Raw genomic sequence first — 19394 nt, forward strand, 5'->3', positions numbered from 1 at the left:
TACATGCCCTTATGGCAATTTTGCATATCGTAGAATGCCCTTTGGTTTATGTAATGCACCCGCTACCTTTCAATGTTGCATGATGAGTATTTTTTCTGATTTCATAGAGTCTATTATGGAAGTCTTTATGGATGATTTTAGCGTATATGGTTCTTCATTTGATTCATGTTTAATTAATCTCGCTAAAAGTTTGAAAAGATGTGAAGAGTGCAACTTAGTCCTTAATTGGGAAAAATGTCACTTTATGGTGACAGAGGGAGTAGTCCTTGGCCATATTGTATCTGATAAGGGCATACAAGTAGACAAAGCTAAAATATCAGTGATTGAGCAATTACCCCCCCCCAGTCAATGTTAAGGGAGTTAGAAGCTTCTTGGGTCATGCGGGGTTTTATCGCCGCTTTATCAAAGATTTTCTAAAATTGCTAAACCACTGACACAGCTTTTGCTCAAGGATGCCCCATTTATTTTTACTGACGAGTGTCTTGAGGCTTTTAACAGGATTAAGCAGGCTTTGATATCGACACCCATCATATGTGCTCCCGATTGGAAACTTCCTTTCAAGATCATGTGTGATGCAAGTGACTTTGCACTAGGAGCCGTGCTCGGACAGAGGAAGGACAAGGTTTTGCATGCTATTTATTATGCTAGCAAAACCTTGGATGAAGCCCAAGTCAATTATGCCACCACGGAAAAGGAGTTTCTTGCTGTTATTTATGCTTTAGAAAAATTTAGATCATATCTAGTTGGTTCTAAAGTTATTGTTTTTACTGATCATGCAGCACTAAAATATTTGATAGCCAAGGCGGAATCAAAGCCAAGGCTACTCCGGTGGGTTCTCTTGCTCCAAGATTTCAACATAGAAATAAAAGATAAAAAGGGAGCAGAGAACGTTGTGGCAGACCACTTGTCACGTATCAGGTATGATGAGGGTAAGGATTCTTTACCCATAGATGATTCTTTCCCTGATGACAACCTATATGTAGTTGTAGAGCAACACCCATGGTATGCAGATTTCGCTAATTATTTAGTGGGTGGTACTCTACCTCCTGACTTGTCTTATCAACAGAAAAAGAAATTCCTTTATGATGTTAAACATTATTTTTGGGATGATCCTTTTTTGTTTCGTGAATGTGCAGATGGAATATTTCGCAGGTGTGTTCCCGAATGGGATGCTCATGGCGTTCTTACCGCCTGTCATACCTCACCTTATGGAGGACATCACGGCCCCAGTAAAACGGTGGCTAAGATTAATGAGTCAGGCTTCTATTGGCCTACTATGTTTAAAGATGCTAACACTTTTGTGCAGGCTTGTGACTCTTGCCAGAGGACTGGCAACATTTCGCGGAGGCATGAGATGCCCCAAACTGGGATTCTTGAAGTAGAAATATTCGATGTTTGGGGTATTGATTACATGGGGCCGTTCCCATCTTCCAATGGGAATTGCTACATTCTTGTAGCCGTCGATTATGTGTCTAAGTGGGTTGAAGCCATAGCTTCACCAACAAACGATGCCAAGGTAGTCACCAAGCTCTTCAAGAAGACCATATTTCCAAGGTTTGGCGTTCCACGGGCTATCATTAGTGATGGAGGTACCCACTTCCATGAAAAACAATTGGATAACCTCCTTAAGAAGTATGGTGTATATCACAGAACAGGGCTTAGTTACCACCCTCAAACTAGTGGTCAAGTTGAGGTCTCTAATAGGGAAATCAAGGCGATCCTAGAAAAGGTAGTAGCCAAGTCAAGGAAGGATTGGAGTATAAAGCTTGATGACACACTTTGGGCATACCGAACAGCATTTAAGACACCGATTGGTACTTCACCTTATAGATTAGTTTATGGTAAGGCATGTCATCTTCCCGTAGAATTGGAGTACAAAGCCTTTTGGGCGATCAAAGAGCTTAATATGGATTCTAAGGCCGTGGGTAAGAAGAGACTTCTTCAACTCAATGAGTTGGATGAGTTTAGATTGTCGACATATGATAGTGCGCGGATCTACAAGGAGAAGACCAAGAAGTGGCATGACAAGAGGATCTTACCAAGAGAGTTTGCACCGGGTGATAAGGTTCTTCTCTTTAATTCTAGATTGAAGATTTTCCCAGGAAAGTTGAAGTCTAGGTGGTCCGGTCCCTTCACTGTCACAAAGGTGAACAAGTTTGGTTCGGTGGAGTTGGTGAATGACAAAGGTGAAGAGTTCAAGGTAAATGGCCAAAGGTTAAAAGTGTATCATGAAGGTGCTACCATTAGAGCTGTGGAGGAGACTCTCCTAACTCCACTTCCAACATGAGCTTCAAGGTGGTAAAAAGGTCGTGCGGGACCTAGATAAACCAGCGCTTTGCGAGAGGCAACCCGTATTTCATGCTTTCTAGGCTACTTTCCCTTTTCCTTATTTTTGATTTTTATTTTAGAGAGGCGAGTAGAGTGATATTTCACCAGTTATAAGTGTTGTTGTACAGGTATGAATTTGACAAGTATAAAGACTTAGAAAAATTTGAAGAAGAAAAGAAATCGGAGAAAAAGGAGTGCAGCCGAGTTGGGCTCGAGCCCGATCGGGCGAGGCTCGCCCGATCGGGCGCGCAAGCAACCCAAAATTTTAGCCACAAATTCGCCCGATCGGGCGCGCAAGCAACGTTGAATTCGGACCTATTTTCGCCCAAACGGGCGAAGTAGCCCGATCGGGCGCGCAAGCAGGGTTGAATTCGGAGGTATTTTCGCCCGATCGGGCGAAGCTTGCCCGATCGGGCGCATTTTTGTGGAAAATCGAGTGAAGGAAAATATATGTCGGGCGAGCAAAGTGGAGAAATTTTTCTTCGTGTTTGCGCCCGATCGGGCGGAGCTCGCCCGATTGGGCACGCAACTGGAGTTCTAGAAAATCGTTTGTTCGCCCGATCGGGCGCGCCATCAGCCACGACCCCCTTTATTTTCTTTTCTCTTCTTTCTTTCCTCACTTTCTCCTTATTTCATCTTCTTCATTTCACTTTCTCTCTCTAAAACCTCCATTTTCAAACCTTCAACCTACACTTCAATTCAAGATCTCCTCCAATTCTTCCATCAAAACTCAAAAATTCTTACATATCCCAACTCCCCTCATCTTCCTCTACAATCTACACTAATTTTCCACTACTTTCTCTCAAATTTTCTCAAACCCTAAGAGAGAGAAACCTTTAATTTCCTACTATTTTACAAGAAGATGGCCTCAAAACGTTCAAGGACTCAAAGGGGTGAGAGTTCGAGGGCACCACAACCAACGGTCAACCCGGATCTTCAAATTCCGGGATGGGAGGAGGTTTTCATTACCTCGGAGGAGCAACGGGTTAGGATGGTCAACCTCATCGATCGCCAGGTAATCTCTACCCGTTTTATTCATCATCCCACACTTGTTAGGTTAGGCCTAGATAAATATTTGGAAAAATTGTTCAAAGGTATAGGCATGAGTGGTTTCTTTCAAATGTGCCATGATACATATGACTACTTAACATTGGAATTTATTTCAAGTTTTAATGTTATTAAAATGAATGCACTAATTACTCATGTACAATTCCGATTATTAAACAACGATGTGAGACTAACTCTTAAAGAATTTGGAAAGTTGTTTGATTTAAAATCGGATAAACCAATTGAACCCTCTTAAGACCACACCGCCGTGGTCTATAAGAGGCTAACTGGGGAGGATTTAGTGAACCTCCAGCTTGCCAAAGGGACGTGGATTCAACATCCCGTCCCAAAACTTTGGCAAAGATTTGCCGGCCTCACTATTTTTGGGAGGCATGAACCGGCAAATGTTAGGAGAGATGAATTGGAACTATTGACATCCTATGTAATTCCTACCGCTGAAAAATTGAACATACCCCATAGGATAGCCAATCACTTCCAAAGGGCGGCCAATGCGGCCGAGGCTAGTAGGTCTAGGGCACCTATTTATTTTGGGGGGTTAGTGACCCACATTGCTAGGAAACACCTAGGTTGGAACCCGGATGGGCATAGGAAAGTTGTGGGATCGAACCTCATGGACCTACCCTATTTAGGGAGTTTGAACTGGGTGCAACCTGTGGGGAGTGATACTTGGTGGATAGTCCATCGACAATCGGGTAGGAGAGACCAAGCCTTTATCTTACCCAACCCCGCCTTGACCAAATTTGATAGGGGGAAGCCCTCTTATACTTTCGAGATAAATGGTCAAGGTGAGGTTCAACCACCTCACCCTTCCCCACAACCCCACCATTCCCCCACTCACCATTCACAACACTACCAACCTCCTCCACCCTTCACCTATGGCATGCCCACTTCCTCGGTCGATTACAACATCGACCCCAATGCCCCATATGAATTTTCGGCTTTTAGGAGCCAATTAGACCGCATCGAGACGGGGCAAGGGAGAGTTGAGGGTATGATGCAAAACCTAGACTCTAGGTTAAGCACCTTAGATGGGCGGGTTGGTTACATAGAGAGGAACCTAGGGAGGGGCCTTTATCCCATGTATGATGATTACGCCCGTCGGGGGGCTATTCCTCCCGATTCACTTACTCCCGATTGGTTCCAATACCCCCAAGGAGGGTATTCTCACCCCGGTGCGTATGGTACTTATGTGGACTACTCTTCGGTCCACGGATATGGGGGCGATGCTCCTTTTGGGGGTATGGGTGGGAATGTGGACCCTAACTACTTTGCAGGTGGTTCGGGGTATGGAGGTGGTGGCTCTATCCATGGAGGAGCCGGTTCTAGCCACGGCGGGGGCTATTCAAGGATGGATGAGGATGAGGAGTAGGCTACTCTCCCAAGTCAATGAGGGCATTGCTTGATTTGGCTTGGGGGGGTGTTCTTTCACTTGGTAATTCTCTTCCTTTTCTCTCTTTATTTGCTTTCTAGTATAGTTTTTATTTGCTTTCCTAGGTTAGTTTTATTGCTTTCTTTATATATGAAAAATACAAAAAAATTAAAAAATAAAAAAAAATCAAAAATACGTTCCAATGAATTGTAAATCATGCTTACCTGTGCCCCATACTTGAGAAAAATTGTTTTGATTCTTGGTATTTGATGATGAATATTGTGGATTTGTTGGTCATGATTTGAAGTTTGATTGCTTGGATTCCTAAACATGCGTCAATTTTGTCCAACTACTTGTGAATATAGTGCTTGACTAGTTGATTTGGTTAGGAAATGTGTTATAGTTCCATAGTTCCTGGTATGTCAATGAATTTGAGTATTGATTTGCAACTATGAGTAGTGTTTCATGACTCACTATTATGCACATGTGGAGGACGAAGGCATTTGTTCTTTTAGGTAGCCTTCAGATTTATTTAGATACATTTGTTCCCTTCTTGCTACCCATGTCGTTGCCTTGACTTTTTATTGTTTATAGCCACATTACAAGCCTTAATTGCCCCATTGGTTACTAGTCCCAAGCTTGGCTTAGGGGAGCTATTAGTGAGTGAGGTGAGGGAGTTTGTAGTGTGCACATTATTTGCACAATTTGGGTGGGTTTTGAGAAGTAATTTGTTCTTGATCATATTTTTGTTTTGATGAGTTTAAGAGTTGTATATATTTGAGAAAATAAAAGTGTGATGAAAAAAAAAGAAGTTCAAAAAAAAGTGAGAAATTTGAAAAAAAAAAAAAGAAAGTGAACTTCTAAGAGAAAAAAAAAGAAAAAGTGTTTGATGTTCAAATGTTCTAAGTGAAGGTTAATCAAAATAAAAGAAGAAAAAAGTTGAGTTTCTATGTAAATATTTCAAGTTATGAGTTCAAAGTTTGTTATTCACTCTTGTTCCATATTGTCATATTTTTATGAGTGAAATGGTGAGTGTTGGGATTGTTTATATTGTTTGGAGTATATTTGGTGGATTGTTGTTGGAGTTGGTTATGTTGGAGATGTGTATGATCATTATTTTTTATCATGGGTTTTTTAGGATTTGAGTCCCTTAATGCATAGCTTTTCTCTCACATAATCCCAAATTTATCCTACCTTTACCCTAGCCTTACATTACAAGCTTAAAAGACCTTCCGACCTTGTGCATAGAAGTAATGTAAATGTGAAAGTGTTGTTTATCAATGCAAGTTATGACTTGGCATATTTCGAGTCGACTAGTAGGATGAGCGTTCAATGTTTTTACACACACGAGAGTGTGAGTTGGGAGGGCATTGTTCACATTAAAGTGGTTGGTTGGAGAGCGATCGAGTACATTCTTTACTCGCCACATAAATGAGAGTTGAGTGTGTGAGCACTAGTCTTGAATTCTATATGCTCTTGTGGTTTGCTCTACTTGACAATTGTTGGGGGGGGGGGAAGGGTGATTAGATGAATAAGATTGATTGATGTTGAAGCGTGTTCATTAGATTTGCCTTGAATCGTTGGTTTTTGATTTGATTATTGGGGTGAAGTATGTTTTATATGTTCATTGATGAGCTCTTTGCTTAGGGACAAGCAAAGGTTTGGCTTGGGGGAGTTTGATATGTCCATTTTATATAGTGTTTTATCCCCGTCCCTTGGTCGTTATTAGTAGTATTTTTGGCTCTTTCGGGCCACTTTTATTACTAATTTGTGTGTTCTAGTGTTTTCGTATTTTTAGTTGTATTTTACAGGAAATTGCACTCTAAGAGCATTTTCCCGGGCTTTATGGATCAACTACGGAAGCTAGAAGGACACGACCACTCTTGAAGCCCAAGATCGGTGAGAGCCGGTGATTAAGGGCTCGGTATGCGATACCGGGGCTATTGGATCAATTAATCAAGACCCGATGAGGAAATCCAGATTGGGCTGAGGAATCGAGCCCAATCGAAATCCAAGCCTCAGAGAAGAAGCCGGGACCGATACGCCCGATCGGGCAAGCATACGCCCGATCGGGCGAGTGCACGCAAAAGCAAGCCTCAGGAAGAAGCGCGCCCGATCGGGTGAGCGTAGGCTCGATCGGGCGCAGCATACCAAGAAAGGGCAGAGCAAAAAGGCGGGCCCGATCGGGCAGCCCTTCGCCCGATCGGGCGCGTGTTTTCTTAGTAGCTGATTAGTTTAGTTTTAATTCTTATTTTAGGAGAGGTTTAAATACGATTATGTACGGAATTATTTAGCTTACCTTCTTTCTTAGACTTTCTCTCTCTACTTAGTATTTTTCTCTCTCTTAAATTCTCTCTAAACTTTTGTTCCTAATACTTCCTTTAATTCCAGATTTATTTTTGGTACAATTTCTTCCCTTTTAATTTTAGCTATTTTAATTGCTTTTCTTGATTATGTTTTTAATTATTTACTTGGTTGGCTTAGTTATGATGATTAGTGAGTAGTTTCATTCTAGGGTTTATGGGGATCCATAATTAATATGAAGGGATAGTTTGTTATTATTGATTATTGATATTGCATGATAATTTCCTATTGAATTGTTTTAATTCTTTGCAATTAGATTATGAATCGAGCAGATGTAATTTGATTGTGAATGTTTAGCAATATTGAATTGATGAATCGAGCAGATGTTGATTTAATATTAAAGGCTAATTTTAATAGGAACTTAGGTCTAGTAAATTGCGAGAGCCTGTTAGATCTATGTTGATTAATAAATTGCGAGAGCCTGTTAATCATGTTATCTGTGCATTGTTAATTTTTAATTACTTCGTTCTATCCCGGAATATTAATTATTGGTGAACCTGTGACCCTAGGCTTCCTTATTATTGTTTCTTTTCTCCCTAAACTTATTCTTCGTAGTATAGAATTCATACATAAAAATATTGGTTACTTAGATAATTTAGATTATAATAATTAATTAGAATTAAAAAGACCTGTTTCCCTGTGGAGTTCGACCCTACTTCCCTATCTACTTTAGTTAGTGATTTAGGTAATTATTTTTGATTAGGGGATACGACTTTACCCTGTCAAGAACCTTGAAGCTAAGGGTAATAATTAACCATGTGTTGTGTAATTATTCAACCAAGAGTTACAAAGAGTTGTAATCAGTAAAGAGTTTACTCACCTTGAAGATGCAATACTTGATGGTAGGGCCTCAGTCCGGTCAATTATTGCACAAATAAAGGATCTTGGAATCATTTTATTCCATAGGGATCAAATTAAAATTGAATAAATGCTTTAAAGTTGCCAATTTAATTCGCTTATGGCACTTTAAATTTTTATTAAACATAATTGAATTTTGCGTTTACTTATAGGTAACATGTCGTTCTAATTTTATTATTATATATAATCTCCTCAATTGAAAATAAAGTTGAGAAACGTTCTCAAAAGGTTAAAAGATAATCTAGAAACCTATATTTCAATTTGCTAAGACGGTTCTAAAAGGCAAGTTTTAGAAACCCATGTCACATGTCTAAGGTTGATTTTATTCAAAATGTTTGAGTAAATTACCAACATATCTTCATTTTGAAAAATGTTTCAAGGGATATAATGGGATGGGAGGTACAAACCCTCTAAAAGACAAGTATAAAAGTCCAATAAAATCTCTTATCTTCAATATGATTGAATATAAGAAAGTGATTGGAATATAAGAAAGTGATTGGAAATCTCTATGATCAAAAGTTGATCAAATGACGCTATTCTTCATCCACTTTATATAAGAGTTAAATAGTTGATTAAACTCTATTATAAAAAATGATTGAATAGACTTAGAAAAATCATGAAAAATGCTTAAAGTAGTTAAGCAAGCATCATTTTGAACCTAAGAGAAGTGTTTTAAGTGGCTCAAATGGGAAAGTTTTAGGAATATATGAGGATTGCATTAAGAAGTTATAGGCCAAGAAATGCAAACAAGTTGCTACTTCTCAAACCTAGAACTTCTTACATGCTAAAAGTTGTTATGAACAGCAAATGTTTCAAATTAAATGGACCAATTCCAATTGATTAGAAACTACCTCATATAGTTGGAAGGTAACAGAATGGAAATGTTCCAAATTTAAGAATTGTATTATAGAAATTGATTTAGCATATTGCTAATTCTTGGAAATATGATGTCTTGTTTATATCACTCATTGCACAATGTGGTTGAACTAAAGGAAGAAGTTATGGCTAAAGGAGAAATAAATCTACAAGTTTAGAAGCAAACGTTGCTACTTCACAAGTAGAATCTACGAGTCTGGAAGCAAAAGTTGCAACTTTACAAGTAGAACCTATATTTCACCTTACCTTGTTATTGGCTAGAATTAAATAAATGTTATTCATTCTTGCCATTATCAAAACACCATTCAATGTTAGTAATGACTAAGCATCAAAGATTCAAAAACGTGGAATAAATGTTATTTTATGCTTCATTGAGTCATAATGTGTTTTGAAATTGCTAAACAGGTTTAAAGTTCTATATGATAGAAATAATTAAACCATTTATATATATATATAAATTATCTCTAATATGTCAATTAATTCGAATGAAAAATGAACATTGCATGCGAAAGATCCAAAGGGATGGACTTTCAATATCATTGGATTATGAATCCATTGATATATGTAAATATCATTCTAATTTGAAAGTATTGACAAAGTCACCATTTAGAGAAATGATGATGAGGATTCAAGGTCGAATACATATCGATGTAAGAAAACCAAAGGTTCAAAGGCTAGAGACGGACAATGAAACTTCATTTGTGATATGATCACATGTGCTTAGTTGAAGCATAAGTATGAAAATTTTAAAATGTTCAAAAGGTTCAATATGGAGTTCAGTATCAACTTGATAAGATAAATGTTTACATTATAATATGATTGTAATTGTGAAAATTTGAGTCAAGACATTAACTTGGCAACACATTCAAAGTATTGCGATATGATCGTAATAATGAGAATTTAAGTCAAGACCTTGATGAACATCCAAGAGTTGTGAAATCGTTTTACGACAAACTCCGAAAGAAAACCTTGTGAAGTGTTTATGAAGGGAGCTATCAATCTATATAAGATATATTTTGATAATGGATGAAAATTACCTATCTTCCAACCATTGTTCGAGAGATATAATTTTAAGATAAGCTACAAAACTAAACAAAGAAACATAGGTCAAATCAAAATGTAGCAAAGGTTTCATATGTGATACGGATAAGAAGAGTTCTTATAAAGTCTTTCTACAAAGAAAGGAATAAAAGTTGTATTAAATCATTTAATGCACGATCAATTCCTATACAGAGCACAGGGTACTACTACACAAATCATACTTAGCACAAAATGTTTGTTGCTCAAGTAGGTGCCCTTATGGAAATTATTCCAAAAGGTCAAGTGGGAGTAGTATAAATCTCAGAAGAGTTTGAGAAAAGCAACAAACAAACGTGGTTCAAACCATGATTGGTTCACCTTATGCTAAATGTGCCTCCTCAAAAGGCAAGTGGGAGTATAAGATTCTCGAAAAGTTTGAAAGCCTTAAAAAGTTCAAGAAAAGTGATTTTGAAAATCTTGAAGAAATTCAAGAAGTAATCGAATAAAAGCAACAATATGAGCATGATTCACCTCATGTTACAAATGACAACGCGTGGTCTCATTAAGTATAACAGGAATAATAACCATGTGTCGAAGGTAGTACATTCCAAGTGCACATCCTCAATTGTCGTTTCTCATTGAAAGTTAAACAAAGCTGTTGTATGAGTTTCAATTGTTGCATAAAAACCCACAATGATGACTAGCATATGTAAAACTTAGCCAAAGAAATATGGTTTCATATTGACTAAGAGTTCTAAAATATTTATTTTGGAACATGATGATTATGCAAGTAACAAAGATGATTTGACAAGTTATAACTCCAAGTGGTTTAAAAACCAGGAAATCTGAAATAGATTCTAAATCTGTAAGAAAGTGTATGACCTTGAATAATTTGCCTAATTGGGTGAGACCCATTATAAGCAAAACAGACAAGAAAGAAAAAAAAATTCTAAGTAAGCAAAGACTTGTGAAAGGATTCAACTAATTCATAGTATGACTATGACTACGACGAAAACTTTACATTAGTCATGTTGCAAAGATCTATTAAAGATATTTTAGTGATTATTACCTTATAAGATTTGGTAGATGGACTTCAAAACACTTTATTGAAATTGTTCGTGAAAGAAGATTTGTATATGATACAATCAAAAGTTTGAAGATCCAATAATCCTACGGATGCATAGCATAATGGAGTTAGTGTTCTTAATTTTGTGAGTAAATCAAATCGTTTGATGTTCTCGTAAAATGAAGAAAAGGTCTTGTGTGTACAAGATGTTTTGTGGGAGCTATGAAGTCTTCTTGGTCTAGTATAAAGAGAAAATTATTCATTTCTTGAAGAGTCAAGTGGTGGGTAGTGCATTTTGTATGAAAAACCTTGAAGAGGATGATGAGTACATTTGGGATTCAAGATCTATAGAGATAGGTCTCGAAGGATGTTTGAGTTTGGTTAAGAAGCTTACATTGATAAGATTCTTATAAGGTTCAACATTATATTGAAAGGAGTTTCAATCCCATGTAACATGACACGTTGATTAATGATTCAATGCTTTGAGAAAAGTTGATGAAATTAAGGTTTTGAGTGATGATACTCATGCAATATGCAAAAGATGCATCATGCATGTCATGGACTATACTCGTCTATCTGATTCACGCGTTTAAAAAAACAAGTGATAATAGATTACAATTGAAATCCAATTTGAATTTGGAATACAAATTAGAAATTCCAGGGTTCCTTGCGAAAAGGCGAAAGAAAATTCTTAGTGTATGGAGATGAAAATGATTATAAGATTTAGAAATTGCAAAGTTCATGTCTATGAGAATGTCTCATGAACTCTACTTACTAAACCCCTTCCATTTCCAAAGCATGAGAAACATGCTAATAAAATTGGATTGAGGAAAATGATGTAATTAGGAGTTGTATTTGTTTTTGGGGAAAAACAAGTTACATGTGTAATACATTCATTTGCAGAATTATGTTTATCAATTGAAACAAAGTTTCAATCTTATTTAATCGTGGTTTCAAGATTAAATAAAATGTCCAAAATAATTATGAATTGATGGGCTCATCAGGTTGATGACCTGGTGAATGAAACCCCACAGGTGAACTAAATTCATATATTATTTAAGTTCCTAATTCAAAATCATTAAATTGGACATAAATGATTTCAATTAATGGACTAGCATGTTAAGATTGATTGGATAACGCAGTTTCATGGGCTATAGGAACGTAGTGAAGCTCGGTCAATCACATGGGTATACGTGAATGATGCGTGATCGAACTATAGACCTACTTTGAATTTCAAGTATAGAGCTTTCGGATATATTAGTGGATTCCTTTCACATGAGTGGAACATTGATTCCATTCAATGGATGATTTGACTGTGGTACATTCAAACGTCTGCCCGTAACTGGAGATTATAAAGGATGTTTCCCGGTTACTTCAAAAGTTGAGAAGGAGCTTTGGTTGCCACAAGATTGGATTGAGTCTACCTATTTAATTAGGAATGTGTCTTGGCCCCTTGAAGAGGGAGAATTCAGAAAATGCATGGTCGTGCTCAAATGCATTACATAGTAATCATTTGTTCTGTGAATCTAACTTAGTTTTTCAAGAAAAGATTTGTAGACTAATATGATCACGACATGAGATGCAATCATATTATCAAATCGACACACATTAACTTAAGGAATTTGAATATTGCGCACTTGTCTCAGACAAGTGGGAGATTGAAGGAGTTGTGTCTTCGATAAGTGCAATTACTAGATATATCAAGGATCACTATTATGGAGATAATAAGTTCGTTCTCTTGGGGCGTCATCATCTATTGCTAGACTATGAGAGATGATCTTTGGACTAGTCAAATAGTCCAAAACCCGCTAGAATGGATCCTATGAGGTCACACACAAGGGTATAGGGTTAAGCAAGTTAGAGGCCCATTAATGGGTCTCATGAGCAATTAACTAATCATGAAATGGATTGGGCTAGCATAGTTAGATTAGAATTAGGTTTTGGGCTTTTGACATAGGCTCTTATTTAGAGATGAGATCTATAAATAAGATCCATGCCTAGGGTTGCATCCAAGTAGTCATAATTCACACACAGTGTGTTGGACTTAATGATTTTGATGATGACACAACCTCACTTACTTACAAACTAATAAGTGCTTGATTGTTTAAGTGTGTACTCAGTTACAAAGACTAGGAGAATAAAGGGTCTTGTAAAAATACCATGAGGAACAAGAAGGCCAGAAGCAGAGCTATCCTTATAGAAGAGTTCCCACACAGGAACTGGCGCTTCAAAAATGAAGACTGGAGAAGAGAAGGTTCCCTTAGGGAACAGAAGCTTCAGAGAAGAAGCCTCATCAGAGAAGAGAAGTTCCTCCCAAGGAACAGAAGTCTCGGAGTAGAAGCTTCATCAGAGAACATGAAGACTAAATATATTTTTATATTTTAGGATTTATGTAAGTATAAGATATTAAATAGCACTCGAAAAATCTGTGTGGAATTGGTCTAAAAGATGAAATATGTGCATGCTAGTTTTAGGAAAACTGTTATCATTTAAACGTTTATCTTTTTCTCAAGATAAAAAGATTTTATTTTATTTCTTTTTCTGATTTTCGGAAAATATCTTTTACAAAATAAAATCTCCCATGTTTTCCAAAACTTGCGTCCTACTCTCCCATGTTCTTCTTCAGTCATGGGTTTGCACATTAAGGAGTTCATGGTTCCTTAATTATAGGGACATGATCTTCTTGGTGGGTATGAGTAGTGGCGTAATGGAATTTCTGCACAAAGAGAATTTTCCAAAGCGTTTATTGATCTATAAATAGCCATTAATTTCTGTTGAAAAAACTCACCCTTGCTCACATAAGTTTTCAAGCTTCAAATCGAGTCAAGTGTCAATTCCACACAAGTTCATTAGAGTTTTCTTAATGTTCTTATACTAGAGTTTGTTTATCTTTCGAGTTGTAATTTGGGGAATGGGGAAGTTCGAGTGAACGTTTGTGTTTAAGAAAGAGAAGTGAGGAAGAGAAGAGAAAGAGAACAGAGAACAGAGAAGTGAGAAGAGAGAAAGAGAAGAGAAGAGTAACAAGCTGGGTGACTTGTTCCTCAGGGTCTTAAGTTCATAGAGGAACTTGAGTTTGAGTCTTTAGCTTGTAATAGGATAATTTGCCCTATTATAGTGAAGATTCTTTTCCCAAAATCCCAAGTGGTCGTGGTTTTTCTCCTTGTTAGGGCCAAGGAGTTTTCCACATAAAATCTCTCTTGCATTCTTTAGTTCCTTTAGTTAATCTTTCAGTTCCTTTAGCTAACTTAATTTTAATTCCGTAAAAAGCTTAGCTAATCTCTCATACTACAATTCAACCCCCCTTCTTGTAGTATTCTTTGAAACAACATAGTGTATTTTGACATCAAGGAAACCAATCCCAAAACCCTAATTCCTCTCTCTAACTCACGGTTTTCTCTCTCCTCCCCTCGTCCGTACGGCCGACCACCTTGGTGGCGTGTGTGGTGGTTCGTGGTGAATCGTTGCTCGCACTTCTCCATAGAAGGTCAATTGAAGGGTTCAATTGCAACTAACTAGCATTAGTGGAGGTCTTAATCTGTGCCCGTGGACCAAGTAGAGGAATCACACTTGAGGTTCTTTATCTCCCAATGTTCTTGCTCGATCGCACGTGGAATCTCGCTTCAAAGGTACGATTATATGTTCTTTATGTGTTATGCATTAGATCTTGGGATTAGGTACTGTGTGAATATGATTCATGTTTTTCCGTTGCGTAGTACCTATAAACTCCTACATGTCCAACACCAAAAATTTGCTTTGCTGGTGTGAGGGGTTATGTTATTGGAGAAGGGATGTGGTAGTGGACAAGATAGATGTCCATTATTTGAAGGAAACAGCTGTGCATGGGTTTGTGTATTTTAATGTTCATGTACCTCCAAACTACAGACTGTGGTATAAACAAAGAGGGAGGACCTTTAACATAGGGAGGAGGGAGCTAGTAAATGAGGAGGAAGTGAAGGGGTTGTTAGAGTCAGTGAATGGGGAAGGGTATGTGGAAGTCTTTGTGACTGCAGATGAGACATTAAGGCTCATACATGAGACCCAATCCACTCCAAAAAAGGCTGAGGGAAAAAGGAAGAAAATTACAGGACCTATTCCAGCTAGGAAGAGCCCAAGACTGCACAAAACTAATCCTGATGTGATTTTAATAGAGAATCCTAAACCTAGATCTACAAATGAGAAGGGTAAGGGGATAGGAAATAATGAAGGGGTTCCTTTAAAGAGTGAGAGGGTTTCTAGTAGGGGGAAGCTGTTAGATAAGGGGAAAGGTAAAGTTAAGGTTAACAGGGATTCTGGCAGTGGGAAGGTGTTGGATAAGGGGAAGGGGAGAAACAAATCTGTAGCTAAGGGACTGGTGTTTGATCTGATGAAATCAATGAGGTCAATGAATTTGGGAGTGAGGAAGGCTATTCTTCTACTAACAGGGGTGAAATTGACATAACTTAGGAGCCTGGTGAGGAGGAGTATGATAGTGGGGATGAAAGGTGGTTTATACAGAATTCTAAAGAGATATTCCAGAAGGTAACAAAAAGTCTTGGGAATAAGTTTGATGTATATGATAAGGGATTGTAAAGGATCCTAGGGCAACTTTGACTGAGAACTAACTTAGATGTCAGTGAGGTTCAACTGCAAGAAGAGCTTGAGGGAGAATCAGATGAGCTAAGGAGTTTGGATGGTTCATCAGATGAAGAGGACAAAAGTCCTTGGTTTGATGAGAAAACTGACTTCACTAAAGCTATTGTTCTTGTTAATAGACTGAAGTTCAATAGTGTTGTAGTGTTGAGGAGAGCTCTTAGAGTACATGCCATAGAGAATAGGTATGGATACTACTTTTTACACAATGACAGTAGTAGGATTACTATTCAGTGTAGGCACAGATGTGGCTGTAAGTTTGACACAAAGACAAGTAGGATGCCTATGTGTATATGCAAGGGTGGAGTAAGGTGCAACTTCAAGATTCATGCTAGGAAGTTAGTTAGACAACAGACTTGACAAATTAAAAGCATGAGGTTAAAGCACAACTGTGTGAGAAGCAGGGAGAATAAGAAGGTCACTGCAGAGTACATTGCTGAGAGGTACCTTGAAGATTTCAGAAGCAACCCAACTTGGAAGGTTAAGAAGATCAGGGATAGGGTACTTCAGGACCTAGGGGTTCAAGTTACTTATTTTAGAGCTTGGATGGCTAGATGTAGAGCTAAGTTGATAATTTTTGGAAGTGCAAGAGAGCAGTATGCAAGGGTCTGGGACTATGGCAAAGCCCTAATGAAACACAACCCTAGTTATGGTTGTAATGTGGTTGTAGATGGGATTGAGCAGCCTGAGGCTCCCCTGTTTTTGAGAATGTTTGTGTGTTTAAGGTCTTTGAAAGATGGTTTCTTGAGGGGTTGTTGGCCAATCATACATTGGGGTGGATGGCTGCCACTTGAAAGGTGCTTATCCAGGGAAGATTTTAGTAGCTGTGTCCAAAGATGGGAACAACAAAATTTACCCTATTGCTTGGGCAACATGTGAGGCTGAAAACAAGGGAACATGGATTTGGTTCCTAGAATCACTGATGCAGACCCTTGGGAGTGCATATGGGTCAGGTTTCACCTTCATGTCAGACAGGCAAAAGGTATAATGCTCTTGTTTTTTGAATTGATTATGTTGTTGTCCTATCATTAATTGTTTAGAGTAAGACACATGTGTTTGGATTGTGTTAAATAGGGACTGGTAGAAGCATTTTCTCAAGTTGTGCCAGAAGCAGAAACTAGATTATGTGTTAGGCATATTTGGGCAAGCTTCAAACTGAAGTTCACTGGATCTGTTTTCAAGGAGTTATTTTGGAATGCTGCAAGAGCAACAACACAAGTAAGTCTGTTCTTTACACTGTTTTGAACAACTTATGTATGAAATGGTGTAGCTAATAGTATGAAAGGTGGTTGTGGTTTTGTTATGTGTAGAACAAGAAGTGGGTTGGATAGTAGGTTTTATCCTCTATTTTTTTTGGGTACTTTTCTTTTTTAATTTGTGCTACTAATGTATGTGTAGCTTGATTTATTTTGGAGTGATGTATGTGTAGCTTGATTTATGTCTAGCTTGAATTATGATGTACAAATTTAAGTAGTTGACTAGGTCTATGTTCCTATTTTGTTTGTGTAGCTTGAATTTGAAATACCAATGCAGCAGATTAAGGAGCTTGATGAGGAGGCTTTTGATTACTTGAACAAAATCCCCACTGTGCACTGGTGCAGACATGCATTTAGTGAGAACTGCAGGTCCAACATGTTGCTAAACAACATGTGTGAGACTTTCAATGCAGTTTTTAGAGATGCCAGAGACAAACCTATCCTCACCCAAATGGAATGGATGAGGAGGTACATGATGAGTAGAAACAATGAGAAGTGGGAGGATTCCAAGGTAATCACAACCAACTTGACTCCATATGCTCATAAACTCTTTCAAAGGATGAGCTATGTGTCTAGGAATTGCATTATTCAAGCTGCAAGAGATAACACTTATGAAATGCAACTAAAGGATGACCAGGTTCTAGTTGACTTGGGAAATAGGAGTTGTTCCTGCAACCATTGGCAGTTGACAGGCCTCCCATGTATTCATGCCTTTGCATGCATAATGGATCAAAGAGCTGATGTTGAGCAATATGTCCACCCCTATTACAGTATGGCCACCTATAGAGCAGCATATGAGCTTGCAATTCAACCCATGCCAGGGCCAAAGCACTGGGACAGAGTAAACATGAGGGAGCCTCATCCACAAGCCATCAAGGTGCAGCCTGGGAGGCCTAAGTTGAAGAAAAGAAAGTTGGAACCTGGTGAGGGTACTTCTGCATCAAGGGGGCAACAGGGTGGACAGAAAAGGAAAAACCAGTGCAGAAATTGTGGTTGACTTGGACACTATGCCAAGACTTGTAAGCTTCCTACTATACCAGAACTAACTGAGGAAAAAGCTGCAGGGAGACCACGTTTAAACTCACCATGGGTTGTAGAGTAGAGGAAGAAGAGTGAGATTAAAGCAGCTAATGTATTGTTTGGCACTTGTTCATTTTTGTTTGATTTTTTAAAGCATATACTAAGTGTTGTAATTAACTTTTTTTTTTTGTGCTATCCACAGAGTGCAGTAGGGGCTGGTCCAAACAACGTTGGGAATAAGACTTTTCCCCAAGAGCAACCAGGCTTTGAGCCACTCAGCAAGAGGAAAGCCCCTCCAAAGTCCAACCAGCATACCACCCCATCCTTCAGTCAACCTGAAACCATAAACAGAGAAACAGTGCAGAATGCTGGAGTGCAGACAAGGAGATCCAAGCCGAAGACTTTCAAAGAAGCAGATTTGACTCAATGAGCCTGAGCCTGTAGTTGTTTCCAGTTTCTAAACTAGACTAGACTTTTAGGTTGTTTATTTGAACATTAGCATGTAGTAGCCTAAGTATAACAGTTAGAGGTTGTTTTTTGAACTCATACTTTTGGTGTTAGGCTTCTAGTAATCTTATTTTGATCAACTAATACTGTGGTTCATATTTGGTGTTAATGCAATTACAAGTTTACTAAAATACTTGTTTTATTGATTCCAACCAAAATATTGTTTGCATTACATTGCAAAAGTGGTTCTATGCCACTATTAAAGCATTACACAAGCATTACTACTATTATTCATTCCATTGGACACATTACATTTTAAACATTACAAACCCCCCAATAATAACCATGACTAACATGACTACAGTAATCCCAAAAGCAACACACAAAAAAGGGTGCTCTAATGATCCATTTCTCCCATGCATCTCTCTATTCATCTTCTTCCTATCTGAATTCAAAGCCTTGCATTTCATATTCAGGTTGTCCACTTCATTGAGCAAACACCTCATCTGTCCACCAAGTTCAACTTCTTGTCTAACAACAAATTGTTGATCACCTCAGTTTGCCAGGCTGTCCCATCAGGTTCATCAATCCATTCAAATGCTTTGCAACCCCTGCTCTCAGTTACAGGATCATAGAACTTGCAAGTTCTAAACTTTCGACCTGGTTTCTCCCTTGTCCAACTTGTGAGCTTCGCAAAGGGTACACCACACTTGCACTTCTTCTTTGTTGAAGGAGAGGAACTTATGAAAGACATCTGCATCAATATGCCATCCACAATAAGATAAACCATTCATACTATGATAAACCCCAACAAATGAGCCAAGGAAATTAAACAATCAGTCCTAAAAATCAAAACCCCCAATTCAGTTTTCCGATGAACCCTAACTTTAATTTTTCGCAATTACCATGACAATTAACACATATACTTCATGAAATAAGTACGAATTATATAATTACTTACACATGCGAACTGAATTATGCACTAGTTCAACAACATGGACTGATTTTCGTAACATTTAACAAACCTCGAAAAAATTAGGGTTTTCTGCAATCCTATTGACGCAATTACCTGAATTCAAATCTTCCTCCCACC

The 19394-nt window shown here is 38.1% G+C and overlaps 1 protein-coding gene across 1 annotated transcript; it reads left to right on the top strand.

Annotated features, from left to right (window-relative positions):
• The first annotated feature begins 15950 nt into the window (after nt 1–15950).
• On the top strand, nt 15951–17831 carry LOC110691617. Its single transcript, XM_021868573.1, has 4 exons — nt 15951–16317; nt 16388–16560; nt 16653–16796; nt 17088–17831. Exons 1-4 carry the CDS (start codon nt 15951–15953, stop codon nt 17829–17831), a joined length of 1428 nt encoding a protein of 475 aa, XP_021724265.1.
• Nucleotides 17832–19394: the final 1563 nt, after the last annotated feature.

The sequence above is a fragment of the Chenopodium quinoa genome, unplaced genomic scaffold (genome assembly GCF_001683475.1).
Source record: "Chenopodium quinoa cultivar QQ74 unplaced genomic scaffold, ASM168347v1, whole genome shotgun sequence".
In the NCBI taxonomy this organism is placed as follows: domain Eukaryota; kingdom Viridiplantae; phylum Streptophyta; class Magnoliopsida; order Caryophyllales; family Amaranthaceae; genus Chenopodium; species Chenopodium quinoa.

What these genes read in the sequence shown, in the direction of transcription:
- LOC110691617 (XM_021868573.1), top strand. Translation starts at nt 15,951, where the DNA reads ATGAGGTTAAAGCACAACTGTGTGAGAAGCAGGGAGAATAAGAAGGTC. An exon ending in TTTAAGGTCTTTGAAAGATG is followed by an intron (nt 16,318 to 16,387) that starts GTTTCTTGAGGG and finishes GTGCTTATCCAG; the next exon opens with GGAAGATTTTAGTAGCTGTG. An exon ending in CTGCAAGAGCAACAACACAA is followed by an intron (nt 16,797 to 17,087) that starts GTAAGTCTGTTC and finishes TTGTTTGTGTAG; the next exon opens with CTTGAATTTGAAATACCAAT.